Genomic DNA, 22,675 nt, shown 5'->3' with positions numbered 1-22,675 from the left:
AGGTGGAACACTTGAGAGCCAACACTCATTTTGAGGTTTCACTTTGCTGTCGGGCTGCCTGTATATTCAATTAGTTTAATTAGCATTAGGCTAATTTTGACCAAATATGACTGAGGCAACTTTAGACTGCCAGCCGGCAACTGTGAGAAAGAGACACTGCAAAGTTCCACTTCCCTGCGTCTCTGACTTGTCTTCACTTGGATTTCAAGAAAGCAAAGAGAGAAGAAGAATCTGCCCCTATCTGCAGCCGCCCTCATCTTTGCGGTTATCTCTTTCGTAGGACGACGCGGAGATTCACATGCACGCTCAGAGACTGACATCCTGCAGAATGTGTCATTAAAGGTCGGGGCTGTGTTGTGATTTGAGCCCGACAAGCTTCTTCTCCAGATGCTTTTAAACTCCAGAACCAGGCACTCTGAGACTTAAAAACATTAATCACCCACTCAACAGCTATCTACTGCAGAGGTATTCTAAACAGCAGGGAAGCCACCCAGGTTGGCTGACAGAGGGAGAAAACTGATACAGCTGCTCGCCATGTCACCCAGTGACACTGTATATCACGAAGCAGTTCAGACGTTTTTGATTTGCTCCGATTTATTTGCACTGTAAATGTGAAACTGTACATTGAGATGTATTTTAAACTCTCATTGGTTCAGCGGCACATACAGTGACACGGCAGTGCTTTGTCAACGGGGCATGAACACACACAGCGAAGAAAAGCAGCTGAAGACAGGTATATAGCTGTGTCCTGACTGCTGAAATAACAAAATATCATTTTCCATCAAGGTAACACTTTAAAAGCCCTTATCAGTCCACTTCTACTCCTGACATCTCACAGGCAGTGACGGCACATGTATGAAAAGTCAAGTATTTGTACGTGTCAGAGATGACAAGCACAGAGTCGAAAACAAAACTTCATCTTTGTGAAATTCATCTTTGTGGAAACATAACCTTCCTCTCCTTTCAACACATTTCTGCAGGGACTGTACAAACTTCGGAAACTCTTACTAATTCAAGATACAGAAGTCCCTGTTGTTCTGGCACAGTCTGTAATGCACTGAGGCAGCACTCTGAGACATCACATCTGAGGGAAACACTTATCTCTGCAGTGGTATCTTTCTGCTGATACACTTTTTGCTTCCTGGAGGTGTTCTTGATAAAATGCAGTGTTTCATCATTTTTTAAAATCTGTTTTCTTTCAGTTCAAAGACAAAAAGGATAAATAGATGAAGAAGAATAATCACAGTCAGTAAATTTGTCTTGCAAAACAGTTTCTTTACAGATGGATGAGCCTCTCCCATTCAGCACACCCATGTGTTTGGTCGTACAAGGGCTCGAAACCTCTTCAAAGTCTCAAATCTGTCAAACCTCTCAGCACTCCAGTTCCAAATTTTGATTTAAGACAAGAGCCCTCTTCACAGAGACATAAAGTGGAGAAGGAAAGAGAGAAAAGGAGAAAAAGAAAGTCATAGGATGGCTGACCCTGACAAAGACAGCTTTTATAGCGCTTCAAGCAGAGAAGATAGTGGAATCTGCCCCCTCCTAACATCACAGGTTCTTAGGTCCATCATTTATGTGATGACATAAACCAGAAATGTGCTACGAATCAGAATCTACAGGGGGTTATACTAAAAACTGAAATGCATCAAATTGAAACAAAATGATGTGTTTTAACGCACCTCTCTCTGTGAATATGGATTCATGTAGAGTTGCATTAACGCTTGATGGTGGTTGAGTATGACGGCAACTGAGGATGTCCCACATCCAAAGTCAATACAAAACGAGACCACTGAACCTTGAAATTCTTAAACTTGTCTTGCCCTACCTCCCTAAAAGACTTTACAGAGATGCCGATTCCACTAAAATGTCCAAAGGGGACAAAATGTTAAGAACTACAGTTTGTGTAGCTGATGAACTTGCAACTAACCAAGTGTTACTACAGCTTTAAATGAGTCATCTTTTCTTGCAAGCTACTAATAATAAAGCTCTTACAATATTTTAAATGTGATGCTCTGTGTACCTTCCTGTAACAGACTAAACAGTACAATTTTCATTTTTAAGGTAACTTAAAAAGCTAGACCTTAATTGCTCGGCTTAAAATTCAGAAGTCAAGTGTTACTTGACATTTTCTGTGCTTGCGCTAGCCATTCGCCACTTCGCCATAGGCGAAGCCTACCTCAGGATGGCGAAGCCATTTTTAGCATGTTTAGCCACGGTGGAGAAGCTAATTTTGCCTAATAAATGTGAAAAAAGGGTTAACTTACAACTTTTTCGTAATTTGCCGAGCAATAATCAAAGAAAATAACAAACCGCGTCTCCTTTACTGAAGAGCGCTACAGAGTATAACCGGAATGACCCGAATGCTTCCGATCATTAATAGATGCACACTGTGATGTGTCTCATCTCAGCCAATCAGAAAAAAGGATTCGGACTAACCCCGGGAAGGCGTACAACAAGGAGGACGAGGAGAGGGCGGTGGAAGAATTGAAAAATCATTTTAAATAGAAAGATACTGAATTTTTTTTCATAAAAATATCATATGTACAACAAATGGTGAATGCTGGGCAACTGTACAGCACATGAGAGGTAAGATTATCATGAAAATATTGTTTAAATAGTCTAAGACTCCTGATCCTGCACATATCTGGATACGAGGACGTGCCTTCAGCCACAAAAAGTGTGGCTAAAATTCTAGCACTTTAGCCACAGTGGCTAGAGACAAATTTTCCCTAGTGCAAGCACAGATTTTGTTTGCCATATTTTGACACTGATTTGTTTGATGACAAACATGAAGAAGACATGTTGCAAAGTAAAGACAAGAGACCAGCTAAACGGGCAAGCCCAAAGCCAAAAAGGGAAAATGCCCAAATCCATTAACGGGAGCAGCAACTACAAGTGTTTTGCAAGTAGACCGGCACGTGCCAAGACAGTGTTTATATCTAACCTGCTAGTAGCAGCGTGCACTGCACTCCTTCCCATAAAAAGACAGGACAGGAACTGTTAGTCTTGGCTCAGTGCGGCCTTCAAAGAACACGTTTATCGCTGTATCTGGAGGGGGGCCTATCTGATAAAGCTGAGGAGCCACAGCCTGAGACTCCTAAGTCCTGAGCCAGGCTCACGGGTTCTTTTAATCCTCCTGCTCATTGTTTACCTGCTGCCCTTTGATGACGGCACACAGGTGTCTTACTCATTCACACATCTCCCTCCCTGCTGTCTCTTGAACACAATATCTGCAAGGATTTCATGTTATAGTTGAGGTTGTGACATGACAATTCAGGCTTTATCTTGCTTATTTTTAAAATGATAAATGGATGATGACAATGGATGTCCAAAAACGTCTGAAGTCTGGGGTCATTCAGAGAGCTTCATCCACCAGATTCTTCAGGGAGAGTGTATTTAAAAGTGTCACAGAGCGGGGGCTGAGAGACCCTCCACATTTCTCAGTCTCTGTTTGCCACCCACAGACAGACAGAGTGAAAGGGAAAAGCATATTAAAGCAGTATTGGCCTGGCCTATCAGGTCAGTCCCAGTTTTTTAAACCACTGCCACACACAATGGCCACCACAACGCGACAATGGCTGGGTTCAGACAACAAGCAAATCAGGCGCCCTGCACATAAAAGATTTATTGCGCTGCACAACAAAGGCCGCCCTCGGAGATCCCTATAAGGACGAGTTTAGGGTCTCCCATCGAAGTGAACTCCACTTGCTCACCCTGCTTTCTCTCAAGGGCCTCTCCATCAGCCAAAGGCCTCAACCATAAAACTTCAAATGAAACTGGGGAAACTTTCAAGTAGTCTACCAAGCAGAAAACCTCTCCAGTTCTTTTCACAGCTTCTGCAAACTAAGAAGCAATTATTTCTAGACTCTGGGTTGCTACCACAGACCTGGGTCTGAGTGCTCCGGCAGACAAGGAGTGAAAACCTCAGACTGTGCTGGAGCGCGTCTTGCTTAATTAAGTTGAGTAGTTCTCAGTAACACCCCTTAATCAAGACTGAAATCTTTTGGGTATCTTGCAAGCCAAAGACCGTGACTGAGTGTAATTTACATTTTAGGGCAGTATTTATGGCCATGATACAGAAAGTGAATGCAGATGACGAGGAGGTAAATGTTTGTGGGTAAAAGTCAGACAGAGAGTGGTTATAGGTAGTTTAGTTAGGTAGTCTGTTACCTGAGGCAGCACAGGGCTCCACGTTGTTGTCGGTATTCGAGGTGTTCCTTTTCCTCTCATGTCGGTAGACAAGATGAGGTTTGTTGTGTTCTTCATCATATTCCTCCCCCACAGTAGTTAAAAGAGGTTCCAAGAAATATTCACCGTGTTGTGTCGTAAAAGTTCCAATCTGGAGAAGAAAAAAGCGTGTCATTGATGGCTTTGGTATGAAGCATGCACTTGCATGTGCATACTGTAGTTTACAGATTAGAGCAGTTTCATTTACAGAGTTTGGAGTCTCTCTGCAGTCATTCTGTTCTAGCCTTGGGCACCACTGTGCACATTATTTCCAAGCTTTTGGACAAGCTCTGTTTTTGACAGGTGCACGTGGAAAGAACATGCTGACTCAGAAAGGTCAGGGAGCATCTGTAACAATTCACTTTCAGACAATGTTAAAACTTTTACCATCAGAATCAGAGACGAATGTGGCACATGTTTTGCCTTTTATACGTTTAGAAATGTGCACAGAAGTCACTGTGATGGAGTAAACCATTTCACACCTTAAAGCACAGCCTGTTGAGTCAGTGCTTGTTGCAACTGTGAAAATGCATTTTCCCCTCACACTCCTGACACTGGGGAAAATGACATCATCATACAGGGACAGAGCTGCTGACAGAGGAATGCTAATATTGATTTGGCAGCTCAGTCCCTCACAAAGCCTCTTAGCTCACTCAGCCATGAGGCACAATGGTGTTTGCATGGTAATTTCATGCACACACTTAAACAGGATATTGGACACTGGAATGTTATCTTTAAGGCAGCATTATTCCATAACCGTCTCCACAAGTGATGGACATTTGACAATGGAAAACATACAAATCGGATATGGAAAGCAAGTACAAACTGCATGTGCACTTTTCCTCTCCACCTTTCAAAGAGTGAAGGATTAGTTCCCTTCCACATGCACATCAAACTTCCTCGAAAGTGCCACAAGCTTTGAGTGCTACATGTGTTGAGTGCCACAGTGTAATCACAAGCTTGTGAAAACAATAACAGGATACGAGCCATCCTGCCACTGGAAATAGACCTCAGAGCTTTAAAACTTCACATTTTCTTTAGCCTCTGATGCTGTCATGCAATAATACATTTTTGTTCTAAGAAGATAGTGTGCATGAATCAAACTTTTTTTAAAAAAACAGATTCCACTTACATCAAGGCACCGTGAGGAAAAGCAGCATATAAAGAAGCAAATTTTCTTCTACTAAGGACAAATGCAGGATGAGATTTTGCAACAATGTTTTATATAGCACATGCTGGACTGTCAGTTCAGACACAACGCAAGCTGTGACAAATGTTTTCCTGGAGAAGCTGCGGTCAAAATAAAAATTCATCCAATTAGCCACACACTGCTTTGCTCACACACAATGCTCAGCAGGGACTTTGTAGATTAGAGAGCAAGTTTGACATATTTACACTCACATTTCTCATGAGGAAACATAACACCAAAATAAACAACATATAAATATTCTGACTGTGACGATCTGGAAACCATAGACACGTAAATCACATAAGAAATTACCAAATGTAAAAAGCATTTTCTTGCATGCTTCCATCAATGATGACTGACTTGGCAACAATAATCTATTTGGAAAAACCATATTGTATGTAGAAAAACTTCCATTCTTGACCTCGTAACAGGAGACAAAATGCTTTCACCACAAAGTTACTCTTTTCAGGCATTTAACATGATTCTGAGAAGATGGAGATGGCTCATTGGTCATGGAATTGTCTATGTTAAAATTTCCTTTCTTGTGTCGCAAAGTTTTTTCTGTCAAGGGAATCCAAAGAAACCTTTGGATTTGTTGGGTTTCTGCTTCTGATGCTGTAATCAAAAAGCAATGAATGACTTATGCAGTGTAACAACTGGTAGATGTTTACCTGTATCTTGTAGATCTCGCTCTTTGGTGAGTTAACTTTAGTCAGATGCTTATAGTTGAGCCTTCCAACAGTTTCATGAGGTGTTAACAGAAGGCCAAATAGATAAATGCTCTGTCCAGGGAGCAGAATTTGAGAGTGTTCCAGCATTAGGTTGGAAAATCTGGCAAACGTTTGGACCAACACAATAGTTGCTGTTCAGTATTGGGTGCTGAACTGGGCCCTCACAAATGAGGTACGCCCATTTGGAATGACTTCTGGCACACATCTGTTTCATTAAATCTCACAAAGACATTATGAAGCCCAGTGGGTGCAGAGCCATCCAAAAGGCATGCACAGTCGCATTCAATCTCTTAAGTTAAACAGGACATGAAGACGTTATGAGGCTGATCTTTACACAGAGGTTCATCAATTGTTGCTGGAATGAAGATAGGCTCACTCCTCAGGACAGCCTGACTCACCACACACTTCTATTGTGTGAGTGAGCTGAGAGAGCCAGCTCCTCCAGGAACTAACATTTCCCACGGTGTGAGCAATCCTTAAGTTCCCCCTCAACCTTCATTGGCAGTTGTCTCCTCTTCAGAGCATTTCTCCTCTTTTCTGTCCGTCACAGCTCACTTTGAAAAGGCCAAAAGCTCCTCAACCCTGCCCCCTCCCCTGGCTGCCCCCCTGGGGATAGCTTTGAGCAACTCTGGACCAAAGGGGAACCTGCTTTTTGTAGAATGACCCCTTTGTTTTAGGGCTTAATTATTCCTTAATGACCTCATCCCAACAAAATGTGCCCGGCCGTTAAAGCCTCAGTGATCAGATACGGACGCATTTATGACCCAATAGCCTCTGGTGCAGTATCCATTGTCCTGCCATTCTCAATGAGTGATGATGCGGATAAGCAACAAAGATTGTTGAAAAAAGGATGCAAATATGTTTGGATAAGTGAGTAATACATCAAAGTTGAACAGAAGGGCAATTAAAGGTTTATTACCCTGATAATTGAAACACACCTCGCGTCTTAAATTGCCGTATAAACAGGGAAATCCCTTTATTTGATTGCTTCTTTCTTTTTTCCTGACGCTAAGCTGAATGTGAGTTCATTCTTACTAAGAGATAAGACACAATGATTTTTGGATCTGATGTCTCAGCAGGAGCACAATCACTGCATGCATCGTCAATGTCCACGTTCAAAAAGCCACCAAGTGCAGCTGGTACCTATTCTGTGACATGCTATCCTGGTACTGTACACACTGCACCTATCTAAAATAAGGATTATGTCACTGATAGGGGCTGTGATGAGGAGGCAGTCTCCACGGCTATGGTCAGTCATTCTGTCTGCGTTGCTGTGACCAGCCAAACAAGCCACTCACCCCTAAACCACGCAGAGTCCAAGCCAGAATCCGGCTGGCGCGACTGAGGTCAACCCCCTGCCCCTGGACTGGTAACCTTATGTGACCCATGAAGTCATCGCCCTTCAGCAGTTATCAGATTCTCTCGCACAGGAGTCAGGAAACTAAATGACTTGGGCATCAGGGTTCCCAAGAGATATATTGGGTCCATAAACTCATTATTACCCAATAACGCCATTACAGCCCCATGAGATCTGAACAATATGACAAAGGGCAATAAAAAAAAGAGCACTGCTGATTGACAGCATCCGCTGTTTCAGGCCATGCGATGACTTTTACAACCCTTAAGCTAAAGAATATTTTCTCATTGGATCAAACAGTCTATGAAATGTGATAAAGTGAGAACAAAATTCCCATCACAAGCTCAAAGAACCCTGCAGCGATATCTTCAGATAGTTTTGGTATTCACTTTACAATGACGTAAATCACAGAAAAACGCTGTACAGTCAACTTTTGAGAAGCTTTAACCAGCAAATGAGGGCATTATTGACAGCGATTGTGCATTACGTGAATGACTAAATGAGTATTTAAAGCTTTGGATGACATACTTATTGATTAGGTTGCTCCTTTGGGCATTTCTGCAACTTTTTAAAGAAGAAAGTAATCACACTAGACGACAAAAGGACAAATAAGCCTCAACATGTCAACAATCTACTGGTTCTGTCTTTGTTTGCCCTTTTATTGGGGCTTATGATGTGTGTGTCTGGCTCAAGAGCACATCAGCAGAGTGGATGCTTGCAGCCTGCAGAGTGCAAGAGCAGCATCCCTGCACAGATCCAGAGCTCCTTACTGTCATTATCCCAGTCACATTTGGATTTACACCTGAGCAGACGGTTAGCGGGCAATGCATGGACGAACCTCTTGATTAAAAGAGAACCAAAATCTGAATGTCGTGAAATACTCACCAGGCCGGTGCACAGGCTTAAGACCGCAGGGTGCTCGCTCTTGGCGTTGACGTGTCCGCGGAAAAAGCAGTGGCGCATATCGCTCGGGTCATGGAATTGGGAGTCCGTGTCGTCGCTCTGTTCCGCTCCCAAGTGTGTCACCGCGTACGAGGGCGCGATGAAGCCGGAGTCTGCGGTCAGGTTGAGGTGGAAGCGCTCCCCGAACGCATCAATCCTGTAGTGAACCCGCAAACCCGACAGGTCGTCATTTAAACTCCTCCGTCTCCTCCTGTAGTGCAATTTGTGGGGGAACGACTCTCCGAAGTCATTCACACGGAGCGGGGTGATGATTTCATACGATGACAGCTGCTTGATGAAGCTTTCTGCAAAGAGTGAGAGTCAGGAAAAAAAGAGTTGAATAAATGCGGCTGCGGACTGACAGCCCTGCACATCTCCAAACCGAACACCTTCAGCTGGGATTCGTGCGCGTAAATCAACAACACCCACCTTGTTTCGGATGCAGTCGCTGCTGCAGGGTCTCCCGGACAAGTGCTGACAGATGACACATTAGTCCAACCAGCCAGATTGCAAACTGCATGATTTCCCCCCGCGAAGAAAACCCCAGGCTGTCCTGTCGTCTCCGAGGCAGTACCCTCCGTGTCTCCCCGGCAGGTCCCCCTCTCCCTCTCCTCCCCCGGCTTGTCAGCAACAGGTCGTGGGATCCGCGGAGGCTCTCTGCAGCGCAACTCTTGCGAAGTGCATTGGCCTCATTGCATTGCTAAACAGTCACTACCCTCTGTACGGACCCGACTATTTATGACACAACCATTTCCCTGCGGGATGAGAGAAAAATTTGCTGCTTAAAAGAGGGATCTGTGCCAAGTACGCTTTCCCTTAGCCATCCCTAGGACACCCCGTGCACCCTAAGCACTCACTAACTGCGAAGCAACGCCCCTACAGGCACCGGAGCCAATGGAGAGTCCGCCTCGACCACCACACATGGGGCAGGCTGCAGAGCTGCAACTGTTCCTGAGACCAGTCACTGTGTGAACATCAGGCAGCACAGTAAAAACCATCCTCAAGTCAGCCTTTTATTTCTGTCTGCAGCTGCATGTGAGTCACACAAGACAATGCCTCAACTCTGCTGATAAATAGCCATCTTAATATGTATGGGTCTTTATATAGAAAGTTCATGGGAAATAATGACTTCATGTTGAGTTTACAGAGTAGATTGTGGTGACAGACAGGGAGATCCACTGATCATTTCTGCATGTCACCCAGCAGAAACAGCAACAGAAATGCAAAGATCTGTTTAGGGTCATTCAGGAATGTGCCTCCATTGTATAGTTTGTCCACCAGAGAGCACCGACAAGCAGCGCAGAGTAGTGAGGCGTGCATTGCAGTAATGGATTACTTTATTCAGCAAAAAAGTAGCACAGTGTTAGTGAAGTTCAGTGCATATGTTATATTGGAATCCTGCTTTTTGTCTGTTTTGAAGTCCGTGTGTTTGCTGTCAAAGTGGGCGTTTGATGAGGAGTTGGTCTCAGTTTGGTCTCTTTGTGTTCAGCTGACAGACTGGTTCAGTTCATGTTTGCTTGGGGCAAAGACTGGAGCTTGGGGGAGGTGATCTGGCTCTACCAAAAGGAGAAAAAGTGTGGCTCCTAGTAGATCCAAAATTGTCAAATTTATGTGCTGGTTTTCTTAGCTGGCTTTCAAATGTCAACCACTGGAAAGACCGAGTCAGGAATCAGCTGGTTTTGTTGGAGTTTTTGTGCTGCTGATAATCAGCTGATGTTTCCAAATGCCAGACTGGCTGTTTGTTAATCTAAAAGTGTTTTGTCTTTAGGTCTATGCGTGTTGATACAGAAAATGTGCTGTGTGCAAGGTAATTTGGACTGAACTGGGCCACAAAACAAAATGAAACCATAAAGTAATGAAATTACATTTTAAATGACAAAAATCTGTCAAGTAATTGATTCAAATTTTAACAAACTTGCCCAGCAAAGGGCTTCTTACAATTAACTGTCAAATATAAAGCGTCTGATTATCCCGTTATGGGTTTGGCTTATTGAATTTGATATTAAGCATTTTTTAGATATATTATTTTTGCTATTAATTTCATCTGCTTGTGTGTAAAATGAGTTAATTATAAAGTGTGCTACGTTGGCTCTGATGACTCTCTCCTCCTGGAGACTCTTTGTTCTTGAACATTCGCCCACAGCACTGTTCGACTTGTTGTGCATCACGAGCAATAGCCTATCACCACTGAAACTTAAATGTCGAAAAGTTCTCTTTTAAGTCAAAGCACGTAAAACAAAAAAAATCAAGAAATGCATTTCAGTGAAGACATTAAGAATTAATGTGTATGTATGTATGTATGTATGTATGTATGTATGTATGTATGTATGTATGTATGTTTGTAAGATAGATAGATAGATAGATAGATAGATAGATAGATAGATAGATAGATAGATACCAGTCAAAGCAATCCATTTAAGTTGCTCCAACTATTCTCTTTTCTCAGTTTGCTTTTGTTGGTAAATCAACTGACATATCAGATAGTTTGAAATATCACACACTGATATCAGCATAAATAAATCCCATCTCAGTTGGGCTGTAATGGATCGTACATTCATGTATTTTGGAACTTACACTTTTAACATTATCAGCTTTTGCTGACTCAAACCAAGAGGTATTTATTCAAGGGGAAGGTCAATTAATCATGAGTCAAATCACTGTGGTATTGATAGTGCCTTGTTGTGTATGTAGTAAAAGAAACCTGGAGGAGTTAAATCAATATTAGATGTAATGAGCTCCACAAATGGATGATTTATTTTGGGGTTGATGTATTCAGCTTCTGAACATGTGGCAGTCATACTTCATAAGCTCATGTCTTGTATTCTTAGCTTCAAGGTCAGTCTCAATATTGCCTTTACCAATTAGACCTGAAATACTACAGTGAGTATAATTGGACTGTTTTTTGCTGCAATGGTAGCAGTTATAAGGCTGAATTTAATAGTGCTTAAACAGTATAATTTGACCTAAACAGGGACAAATCAACCTCAATAACAGTATTAGTGCTTTAAATTATTTTAACCCTCAGGTTTATGTTGACCTATGGTGGCTGTATGGTACATTTAATGCACTATTTTGGCAGCTAGAAATACACCCAGTAGCATTTAAAAGTTGTGGGAAAACATTAGGCAATCAAAGCAGCAGATAATTAGAACGGAGGGCATCACGAGCCATTCTTCAATGTCATCCATTGGCACAAGTCGACTTCTTTGGCTGTGATGTGGTCAGCTTCTCGTTAATCATTCGGGCACGTAAAGTCCTACACAAAGTTGATGGACGTGTGAAAGGAATCTTGTTTTTCATGTCCTTTGAAGACTGATGTCACAGCATTGTGAGTGATTAGACTCAGTGGGTTCACCGGAAACACTTTTGGATCCTGTAAGCTCTTTCTTTGACACAAAACATCTCGTCTCCAAGTCATGGCTATTACTTTTTAACAGTCTCTCTCTCACTCCTCTCGCTCTCTCTCTGTGGATTTCTATTTCATGGACACAGTTCAGCTAAAATCACAGTGTAGTAGTGTGGTCAGTGGTAGACCAAACACTGGTTTGCCACAATAACTTCTTCATTTTGTTTATATATACCTGTCATTGCAAATATGTTTACAGCTACAATATGAGACAGACTCTAAAAACCAACATTTTTTATTTTATTTTTCTGTTTCATGTATCACAATTATTCGTATGTAAAGAGGTGTGTTTTTCTTAGAATCTCCTCTTGAGAGTCAATCCAGGTTTTTCTAAATGCATAAATGTCTGTTATGATGAGTCCTCTCAAAGTAAATCAAAGAGAGAAAAAATGAAAAGCACATCTGGAAACAGTTCAGTCTTCCTAATATAACAAGATTCACACATTACATCTTTTTATAGCTGACAACATTTATAAAAGTATGGATGCACTCACACTAGGCTCACTGTTTAAATCGGGCTTTCTAAGTTGCATCTGAATTTCAGAGCTCCTGAGATGCAGTTATTGTTATTTCGAGCAAAATCTTTCCACTGTAACTCCTCTGATGCCTCCCCGATGAGTTATTCATTCAGTCTCCAAGCCTCCTGTGAGGCTATTCATTCCACTAAAGCAGTGTCACTGTTCTTTCACTATCTGGAGCCAAGTGAGAATGTGCAAAAAGAGCTGAATTTGACCAAGAGAAGCCAGTTGTAATTTTTTTAAAAAAGGGCATATTTACATATATTATACAAAAGCATGTCAGTGAGAAAAAAAATCAAAAATGTTTGTGATGTTTAGTCCTAAAGCAAGCCATGCACTTTACTATTTACAATTTAATGATTGATTTGATCACAAAGGAAAGAAAATTAGTTCTTAAAATCATGCTTTTTAATTTTTACACAAATGATGTTAGAGCAGATGGAGTATGAAAATCTGACTTTTTCTCTGAAAATACTGATTGTCTCCAGATGTGCAGCTTTCTCATCCTGTAACAGCCGCTGCAGAAGGTTGCCTTTAGGTTCCTGTGCTGCATGGCACACAGGTGCCAGTGCCTCCAGCTATCACTCATACTTCTCTTCTTCCACCCTTTCACTAATCAGCTTTTATCTACAGAGAATATTAAAGCTGGCCACATGTCTGCACTGGACAGCTGATTTAAAGTTGGTGTAGCTACTCATATACTTATTAATTCTCCACACATGCCATAGTTAAAAGGACGAAGCGTCCCCAGTTTCTGCCAGATGTGTAGATCGGATCTCTGCACATGAGCCAGTTCATGCTGTAGGCATTTATGTATAAATCTCAATTTTACTTCCACTGCAAAAGGTTCAGTCCATCTTGTTCATGTGAATTAATGGCTGTGAAGACCACAAACATTCATCAGTCCTCATTGAGCCAGTGACAGATCCATTTCTTGGACAAAATGCAGCAGGAAGTCAGATCTTAGAAGCCCCTAATTGCGATCATACCGAGGTCACTGCTTGTAATGTAACAAAATCCTGATCAGAGGCTTGTTCGTTTCCACATGTTAATTGTCTCATTGTTTCGTATCCGAGTCTGATGATAGGTTCTAGACAGACTCTATTCCTCGCCCTTGGCCAGTTGACCCAGTGGGGACAGAGGAAAGGGCAGGTTAAAGTTTAGTAAAAAGAGCACTAATGACCAGGAGATGGCTCTTCCATAAAACTAAATAGCACATAATCTCAGTAATAAACTTATGAGGCCAAAACAATACTTAGAAGCATCCTGGCATCAAACTAGCACTCCTTATCTTGTGTCATCATCAGTTAGCATCATACTATTGTATGGTGCAGTTTACATAAATATAACAAGTCTCAGCTACATACTGAATCAAGATGTAAGTTCATGTTTATATTGATTTCAGCCTAACAACAGGATAAAGGAAAGAGCATTACTTGTAAAAAAAAAAAAAAAAAAAAGATGTAGCTGCTGACGTGTCCCCATATGGGAGCAATCATAGTGGTGAACCAGGCATCAGTCGAATTCATGCTATCAAGCGTGCTATATTTAATTTAATGGTTTTTGATGGTTTTGTGTGCTGCAAAAGATTTAATGGCATATGCACCCTGATTCCCCCTTTACTGATTTCTTTTAATCCTCCGTTGCTCATTTTTCTATCTTTGGCAGTTTTCTCTTCCTCTCCACTCATTTGTATGTCATTTGTACAAAGAAGAATTTGTTTTTGTTCACTCCACTTCTTGCATTCCTTGTTTCATGTCGCTCCTCCTGGTCAATCATTTACTCTGTAGTACTTTGTTTTGACACTGATTTATGACTTAATAGCAATGCAGTGCTGACCACGTTTTTCCTTCAAATCATCCTGTTTTCCCCATTTCAGTTCAGGGACTTGATTGTGTAACGAAATGATACAATTTGACTTGACAGAAGAGCCGAAGAAGGAAAAACAAAAAGACAATCTGATTATGTAAACCTATTGTATGACACTGAATAAACAGACAAAATCAATACCAGAGTTTTCTGATAATAATTTCAACATTGCTTAGTTATTCCTACTGTACACTTTAACAAAAAGCAGCAGTGGAAGCTCTTCCACCTACATGTCAGGTGATTTATCATTCAAGGACTGACACAGTCCCCCGCCCCTTCCTTCCCTTTTGCTGTACCCCAAACCTGAGCTAAACCTGGGCCTGAGATCCCAAACAGCTCCAGAGCCGCTCTGCCTCTCATGGTTCACTGGTTTTGAACTCTCCAGTCATAACAGTGATCTATACCTCCTGATATACATCAGAGCTTTGCGTTCACCAGCCACTCCTTGCAGTGTTGCAACCTCTGTCTTATTTGACGCATATTTGCACGTGTAAGAGATCCTGAGTGCAAAGATTGTAACAAAGCTTCCTCACAGGAGAGTAACCAGTAACTGCAACACATCACAGCGCACTGTTGCGGTCGTGTTTGACAATCCACAGAGCTTAGGCAAATATTTTTTAGCATTGTGTTGCAATACCCATTTGTGGTAAGCTCTTCTTGTTGTACTGTAATACACTCGATATGCATAAATTCGCTCTCAGTGAAGTAAAAACAAATATGTGATCTTCTCAAGAGTCAAAATCACCACTTTTGGATTGAAAAAAGATGACTTTGAAATATCAAATCTCCCCACTGGTGACTAAATTGTGTATAAAAATTGTTGATCTCATTGCATTGTAGAAAAACCACTATTGAGGCATAAGTCTGCTCTTAAGCCCGTAGACACCATTCAACATTAAGATTTATTACTGATGATAATTACTCATCACTCACTCATCACTGTGAGCCACAAGCCGAGGTTTGGTGGCTCTCCGTAAGGCGTGATAAACACTGGGTTTTATTTATTTATAAGCCTCTTACGGGTTTTTACCCTCTTACATGACCTCATTGCTGTCTTTTAATGCAATCCTTTCCATACACACTGAAATGACTGGATTACAGTGCAGGTGCCGGCTGTTATGACTAAGCTTAGAAAATCCAATGATACCCACCATGCATCTGCAACACGGAATAACCTAAAGCTAGACTAATGCTTATCCTTTAGGCAATTGAGGTTTATATTAGTTTTTATTCTACTTAATGCTTAATTGCTACCCTGCCTTTTATTTTCTTAAAGGGCTACATTGTAAATAAGGTCGCCATATATCCCCAATGAATGAATGAATGAATGAATGAATGACATTGAATCATTTTGGAATAAAGCAAAATTTTAAAAAAAGCAACTGTGGTATGTAGATGGCAGGTTATGTCATTGAAGGAATTACCATAACACATAAGCCACACCTCCTGTCCGATCACTTCCCCCGCCATTCCCCGTCTCTGGCCGTTCAGGTGGTTTTCATGGTGCCGTGATCAAGGAGGTCGGCCACCTGATACTTGTGTTGGCTTTCTCTCCAGATTAAGGCCACCCCCCTCCCCAAAGAGGCTTCCGCCCCCCATGGCCACAACGAAGCTTCATAAGCTGCTGAATTCCTAGTGCCCTTTAAACACAGTGTTCTGTCAACCTCTTTCCTGCTCCCATTGAGTGAGGCATTGTCTGCCTCAGCCCCGCGGACAGCTGTTAAACAATGTCAAAGCGCCACTCTCTCACCACTCTCCTCAGCACTGCCCCATTGATGAATCATCATATTATGGCAAAATAACCGAAAACAAAACAGGTTGACAGAAAACAAGAGGATTCCTGTTTGCTGAAAGAAATCAAACAAGGGGGCTTTTAATTTTACGCTGTTGCGAAGACAGTTGGGCGAATAAACGATGAGATACAGATCCTGTATTTTGACTTCCTCTTTTCGTGCCACGGTCACTGTTGTTAGTATTGTGTTGCTGATGTCATTACATCACAAGCAAAAGCCTGCTGAGTGACTTTACAGGGAAGTTTTGTCTGGGACTGGAGACAGAAATGATCAGTTACTCAGGATTTTAGTGTTCTTTCTGAGAAACAAATGAGTAACCAACCGGGAACTGGGTGATGTTGCTGAGCTGAAGGACTGTGTAGTAGATAATACTGACATGATGAACCTTTTTAGCAAACAGCAGCATGTTTTTCACAAACATCAAATGATAACATTAGCATTAATTTGGAGTCAGCTATCTGGAAAAATCAAGCCCAATTGTTCTCTTCTTTAGGGTATACTTTTGGTCTCCACCTACTCCTGAGGGAAATACCTGCCTCAAAAGGTTCCACTACATTCAAAAGCTACTTACCAACTTTGTGTTAGCTCTGTTTGGTGCTGAGCAGAGTAAATACAGTGGGCTTATCAAATCTTAATTGCCTACTGGGGTAAAACATCGAAACATTAAAAGGAAATCATAACAACAAAGCCGTAAGTTGAAAAACAAAACACAAAATTATCAAAAAGATTCTATAAAGTTCCAAAAACTGAAGAGACAGGTGATTCATTCCTATTGGATTACATTCAGATGTTTGATACAATGACAATGCCTAATTTTGCTTGAGGGGACACTCATGGGTATCATTTAAAATTTAATTACACACGTGGACAAAATTGTTGGTACCCCTCAGTTAAAGAAGGAAAAACCCACAATTCTCACTGAAATCACTTGAAACTCACAAAAGTAACAATAAATAAAAATTTATTGAAAATTAAATAATCAAAAACAGCCATTACTTTTGAATTGTTGATTAACATAATTATTTTAAAAAACAAACTAATGAAACAGGCCTGGACAAAAATGATGGTACCTCTATAAAAGATTGAAAACTATTTGACCAGAGTGACATGATTAACTCAGGTGTGTCATTTAATTGACATCACAGGTGTTTCCAAACTCATAATCAGTCAGTCTGCCTATTTAAAGGGAGACAAGTAGTCACCCTGCTGTTTGGTGAAAAGGTGTGTACCACACTGAACATGGACAACAGAAAGCGAAGGAGAGAATTGTCCCAGGACATCTGAAAAAAATTATAGACAAACATCTTAAAGGTAAAGGCTATAAGACCATCTCTAAACAGCTTGAAGTTCCTGTGACAACAGTGGCTCATATTATTCAGAAGTTCAAGACCCACGGGACAGTAGCCAACCTCCCTGGACGTGGCCGCAAGAGGAAAATTGATGACAAATTGAAGAGACGGATCGTTGGAATTGTATCCAAAGAGCCCAGAGCAACCTCCAAAGAAATTAAAGGTGAACTCCAAGGCCAAGGTACATCAGTGTCAGATCGCACCATTCGTCGTTGTTTGAGCCAAAGTGGACTTCATGGGAGACGACCAAGGAGGACACCACTGCTGAAAAAAACTCATAAAAAAGCCAGACTGGAATTTGCAAAAATGCATGTTGACAAGCCACAAAGCTTCTGGGAGAATGTCCTTTGGACAGATGAGACCAAACTGGAGCTTTTTGGTAAGGCACATCAACTCTATGTTCATAGACTCAAAAACCAAGCATACGAAGAAAAGAACACTGTCCCTACGGTGAAACATGGAGGAGGCTCAGTAATGTTTTGGGGCTGCTTTGCTGCATCTGGCACAGGGTGTCTTGAAAGTGTGCAAGGTACGATGAAATCTGAAGACTATCGAGGCATTCTGGAGAGAAATGTGCTGTCTAGTGTCAGAAAGCTTGGTCTCAGTCGCAGGTCATGGGTCTTCCAACAGGACAACGATCCAAAACACACAGCCAAAAACACCCAAGAATGGCTGAGAGAAAAGCGTTGGACTATTCTAAAGTGGCCTTCTATGAGCCCAGATCTGAATCCCATTGAACATATGTGGAAGGAGCTGAAACATGCCATTTGGAGAAGACACCCATCAAACCTGAGACAACTGGAGCTGTTTGCTCATGAGGAGTGGGCCAAAATACCCGTTGACAGCTGCAGAACGCTCATTGACAAATACAGAAATCGTTTAATTGCAGTGATTGCCTCAAAAGGTTGTGCAACAAAATATTAAGTTATGGGTACCATCATTTTTGTCCAGCCCTATTTCATTAGTTTGTTTTTTTAAATAATTATGTTAATCAACAATTCAAAAGTGATGGCTGATTTTGATTATTTAATTTTCAATAAATTTTATTTATTGTTCCTTTTGTGAGTTTCAAGTGATTTCAGTGAGAATTGTGGGTTTTTCCTTCTTTAACTGAGGGGTACCAACAATTTTGTCCACGTGTGTAGTAGTTATTAATTTTGTGATTCTCAGCAGCTGTTTCAGAGCAACATGATATCTGGTAATCCAGTCTCAACAAATGTATCATCATCTGTTATCTATTCTACAAGTCAGAGTGGCTCGGGATTTGCTTTTTAGTTATCTGTTTTCGTTCCCGTTACAACTCAGCATTGTGTGTTCTGGATCGTCAAGTTTCCCCAGTTGTCTCTGTTCATATTAATAAGTGTGCTTTCACCCATTTGAAAATGGAGTTTCACGCCCATAGAGGTGTTAAATTTCCTCTTTTTGTGCTCTGTTCTGCCTTTTTCAAGCCCAGATTTACACCATATGGTGAGCTTTATTACACAGTAAATAGGTTTAACCTTGGAAGCAGCAGCCTGATTCCAAATACATCCATCATCTGTAGTTTGTGACTTCTCAACTCGTCGCCTCAAGGGCCAAACACTCGGCTCTGTTTTCTAAAATGGAAAATGTATACATTTCCATTCCAACAAAACACATGTGAAAGGAAAAAGGGTTCTGACTTCATGTGATGTGTTTGGTTTTAGGGGAAAGGTCTGGAGTCGTAAAGACCGAATTTAATTCCTCACATCATTGTATCAATTACGCTAAAATGAGGAGACAAATCATACAGCCAAGCAAAGTGAGATCATGTTTAATGCTGAAATTGACTTTAAAAAGATCAGACACCCAAAGGGGGGGTCATAAACTGTAATAAGACATCATAGTCATAAACGTAACGCAGAGAGGATGATGATCTAAACAGAAGGTATGCGAGCGTTTCACACCCAGGATACATCCACCTCGGCCCTGCTCACTATGACGCCTGCTACACAAGTCATGTGCCTGTCTCTAAGTGATTGGGTTTCACTGAGAAATGTATTCCCTTTCTACAGTTGTCTGCAGGCAATCACACATCCATCCTCACGATAGAAATAGTAGGCGGTGATTTCTTTTGACGCTTGTCCTTAACCCCTGCTGATTTGTTTCCTTGAAAAATGTCTGCTCCAGTGAGTGGGGGAAAAAATGGAAAAGCTCACATAATACAGTTGATGAAAGCAGACAAATCGTCTTTTCCGTTAGCTCAGGCCTTAATGCTAGGCGAGTGAACAAGAGGAAACATTTCAGCATCAAATTCTTGCACTTACTGTGCGACATACATCAATTTGCCACCTGTCTCCATATCATGACTGAATGCCACACAACTCACAGGCAGTCATCATGTTTTACTGAAACAATGACCAGAGGGCAAAATGCTGACCATTTCAGCTGCAGAGCTTTGCATTTTTTACTGTCACATAGTGGACTAATGTGGTAGTGATAAGTGGCACAAGCGATGCCAGAGACAGCTGCCTTGTATTGGGGATATTAACAGCTGGGAACTTTAAGCGGGCAGTGACTTAAGATCTGATGACATTCCAGTAGGAGGTCCAGGGATCTTTCATCTGGTCCACTTATAGGAACCCGCAACATGCTTAAGAATTGTTTAAGTAAGGTGGTAGTGGTCTGAACTCTTTTTAAAAAAGAAACACTATTACTGGCTATGCTTTGATACAGATTTCTTACTAGAAAAGTCTTGGTCCAAGGTTGGTTCTGTTCTGAAACTGTGGAGCCACGACACCACCTAGCGAACCAGCCCACATTTCCTCCATTTTCTTGCGAACACGCAATTTAAAATTTTAAAACTAAAACTTAACCTTCACTGGAAGAAACTGACCCTCAAAATATGTTTTATTACTGGTAGTTTTCAGGTCAAATGTTTAATTAAGAAAAAGATCTCTAAAACATGCCCTCTCCTGGACAACAGTGGCACGCAGGTGCTTCAGAAAGCTGATGGATGCTTTAAAGCTCTGTAGTTAGTCCAGATTTGAACCCACCTCCAATGAAAAACCTCATATTTGTCCATCAACACGCACATGACAATGATTACTGATTACTGTGTTGACTAATCCAGTTACAGAAGATGTCACTCTGAGGAGTTCCAGTGGATCATGCGCAAGACAAGACACGTGAGTATGAAACACTATGGCAGGGTGACTGTGGACTGCTGGTATAGATAGATACACAAGAGTTATAGGTGAGTAGGTACAGGTGAATGGAGCGATGGGGACGATCAGGCGTATTAGGAACTGGAATAAAGCTGTCAGAGCACAGTGACTGCCTGACTGAATGAACAAATGGACAAATGATACCTCTGGTTTAAATGACTTGAAATATTATTGGAAGGTTGTAGGTTGAAAATATAGGTCACTAGTGAAGAGGATAAACAAAAGGCCCTAACAGCAACCTGCTAAGACACTTATGATGAGGAGATAATTACACTGTCTTACTGTCTCTAGTTTATTAAACACATCTCTACCTGCTCACCGCCGTTTCACATGAGCTCAGTCTTAAAGACGCAGCTCTAGATTTTGGCTAATATTCGTCATCTTTCCGAGAGTTAGATGAGAAAACTGGCATCTTAGACAGGAGACAATTATTGTGGCTTAGAGAGTCTGGTTCTAAAGCTCACTAATGCGTCCAGCACCATCGAGCATTTTGGTGTCGTCACTTTGCCTGGCTCATAACTCTGCCTTAAACCACAAATTGATGTTTTCACCTGGCTGCTTGCATTCAACAAATGAGACGCAGTGTGTTAATTAGCGAGGCGCTTTAGAAGTGCTGGTAGATGGACTTTGTGGAGAGCAAGATTAGTTGTTTCCCTGTGATTTCAGTGTGAGTTAATGACCGACACACTCTAGCCCTGTAAGTATGGCGCAAAAATGAGGCTGGCATTGATTTTTTTTCTCACAACATGTTGGAATGACAACAAGAGTGTTTCTTCACATGTAGGTCTCTCTTGCATGTCTCTTCCTCTTTTCTGTCTATTTCTGTCAGTATGTACAGTATACATACACATGCTATTTCCTTGCCTGACAAAGACAACCTCTAGTTTCCAGCAGTTGCCACAGGTCAGGGTTAACAGTAGATGCTGAGAAATCCAAGAGCTCAGGGGGAAGTTACTTTACTCCCCTTGGTCTCAACTTAATGGTTTCACGTCTGAAGAGGACATCCATTCTCCTTATATACACAAAACACACCCGCACACGCTCGCACACATCCTCATATTTCCTTCCCACTATTAGCACTTTCACAAGGTTTGGCATCAGTTTTCACACCAGAGTTTCGGAGACAAAGTATGTTTTCGTTTATCATCACTCTTTCTGCATATAACCACCCTGTGAATTCGTCCGTATGAGTTCAGCCTCGTCATCTGTACTTAATCTGATAATCAACCTGTTAGTTCCATGAGTTTGTAAAGTAAATGAAATATAACAGGAGAGAGCAGTAAATCCCCAAAGAGCCACAGGCAGGACAACTGCTGCACTATTTGTGACCAGCCACCAAAATAACAGTGAGGTCGCATGGGGTGGAAATAGATAACACCACCCAATGAGAGTCTGGCGTGACGATTCTCTACTTCCATTATGAAAGTTCAGAAGCTGAGTTTTCCTGCGAGAAACTCTTTGAGCGCTCTTTGGGTGACTTGATCGCAGTGCTCCCCTGCTATGCACACACAGCATCTGGATAAACTGAATCATCATCTCATCTCTTTGTGACTGTTAAGCATTTAAGATCTCACCCTTAAATGATCTGATAAATCTGGTTTGCCTCAGAATCTGGGGATTTCCACAGTGTCACATTTCTTCATTTTGCCACAAATGAGGGTGTACGAAAAAGAAGCAAGTACTGGTTAGTGCATCTCTACAACGAAATTCAATCAGAAAATTTTGGTCTCTCTTTCTAGCATGCAGTGTAGATCTTGAAGGTTGCTATATTCATGATGAGATGTATTATTATTATCATTCTCTGCATGTGTAGTTGAGATTTTAATATTGTATAAGTAAACTTATTTAAAGAAGCTTAATTTTCAATACTGACATGCACAGTTTTGTTTTTGTTTTTTAGCTTTGCTGTGTTGAAGCTGCTGCAAACCCAGCTGCACAATATGACTGCAGAAAAGTTGTCATTTAGCTTTCAGTCCTCTTATGGCAATATATGCTGAAATATATAAATAATCCAATACCAGACAGAAACATCTCTTACAACAGCATCTTCCTCTTTCTATGAAAACGCATATAACTGCGAGTCTTTTCTGTAAAGCACCACTTCCTAAT

General features: G+C 41.4%; 1 protein-coding gene across 1 annotated transcript in view; it reads right to left on the bottom strand.

Moving 5' to 3' along the window:
• LOC110962629 (A disintegrin and metalloproteinase with thrombospondin motifs 20-like) overlaps positions 1-9,445 on the bottom strand; it is an 88,250-nt gene extending 78,805 nt beyond the window's left edge. The window contains 3 exon segments of the mRNA XM_051951959.1: positions 4,171-4,339; positions 8,390-8,751; positions 8,876-9,445. Coding sequence (XP_051807919.1) covers positions 4,171-4,339; positions 8,390-8,751; positions 8,876-8,966 — 622 coding nt within the window. The 5' untranslated portion in view covers positions 8,967-9,445.
• Between the last annotated feature and the right edge of the window lie 13,230 nt (positions 9,446-22,675).

The sequence above is a fragment of the Acanthochromis polyacanthus genome, chromosome 8, assembly GCF_021347895.1.
Source record: "Acanthochromis polyacanthus isolate Apoly-LR-REF ecotype Palm Island chromosome 8, KAUST_Apoly_ChrSc, whole genome shotgun sequence".
In the NCBI taxonomy this organism is placed as follows: Eukaryota; Metazoa; Chordata; class Actinopteri; family Pomacentridae; genus Acanthochromis; species Acanthochromis polyacanthus.
This window is presented reverse-complemented; position numbering and strand designations above follow the sequence as displayed.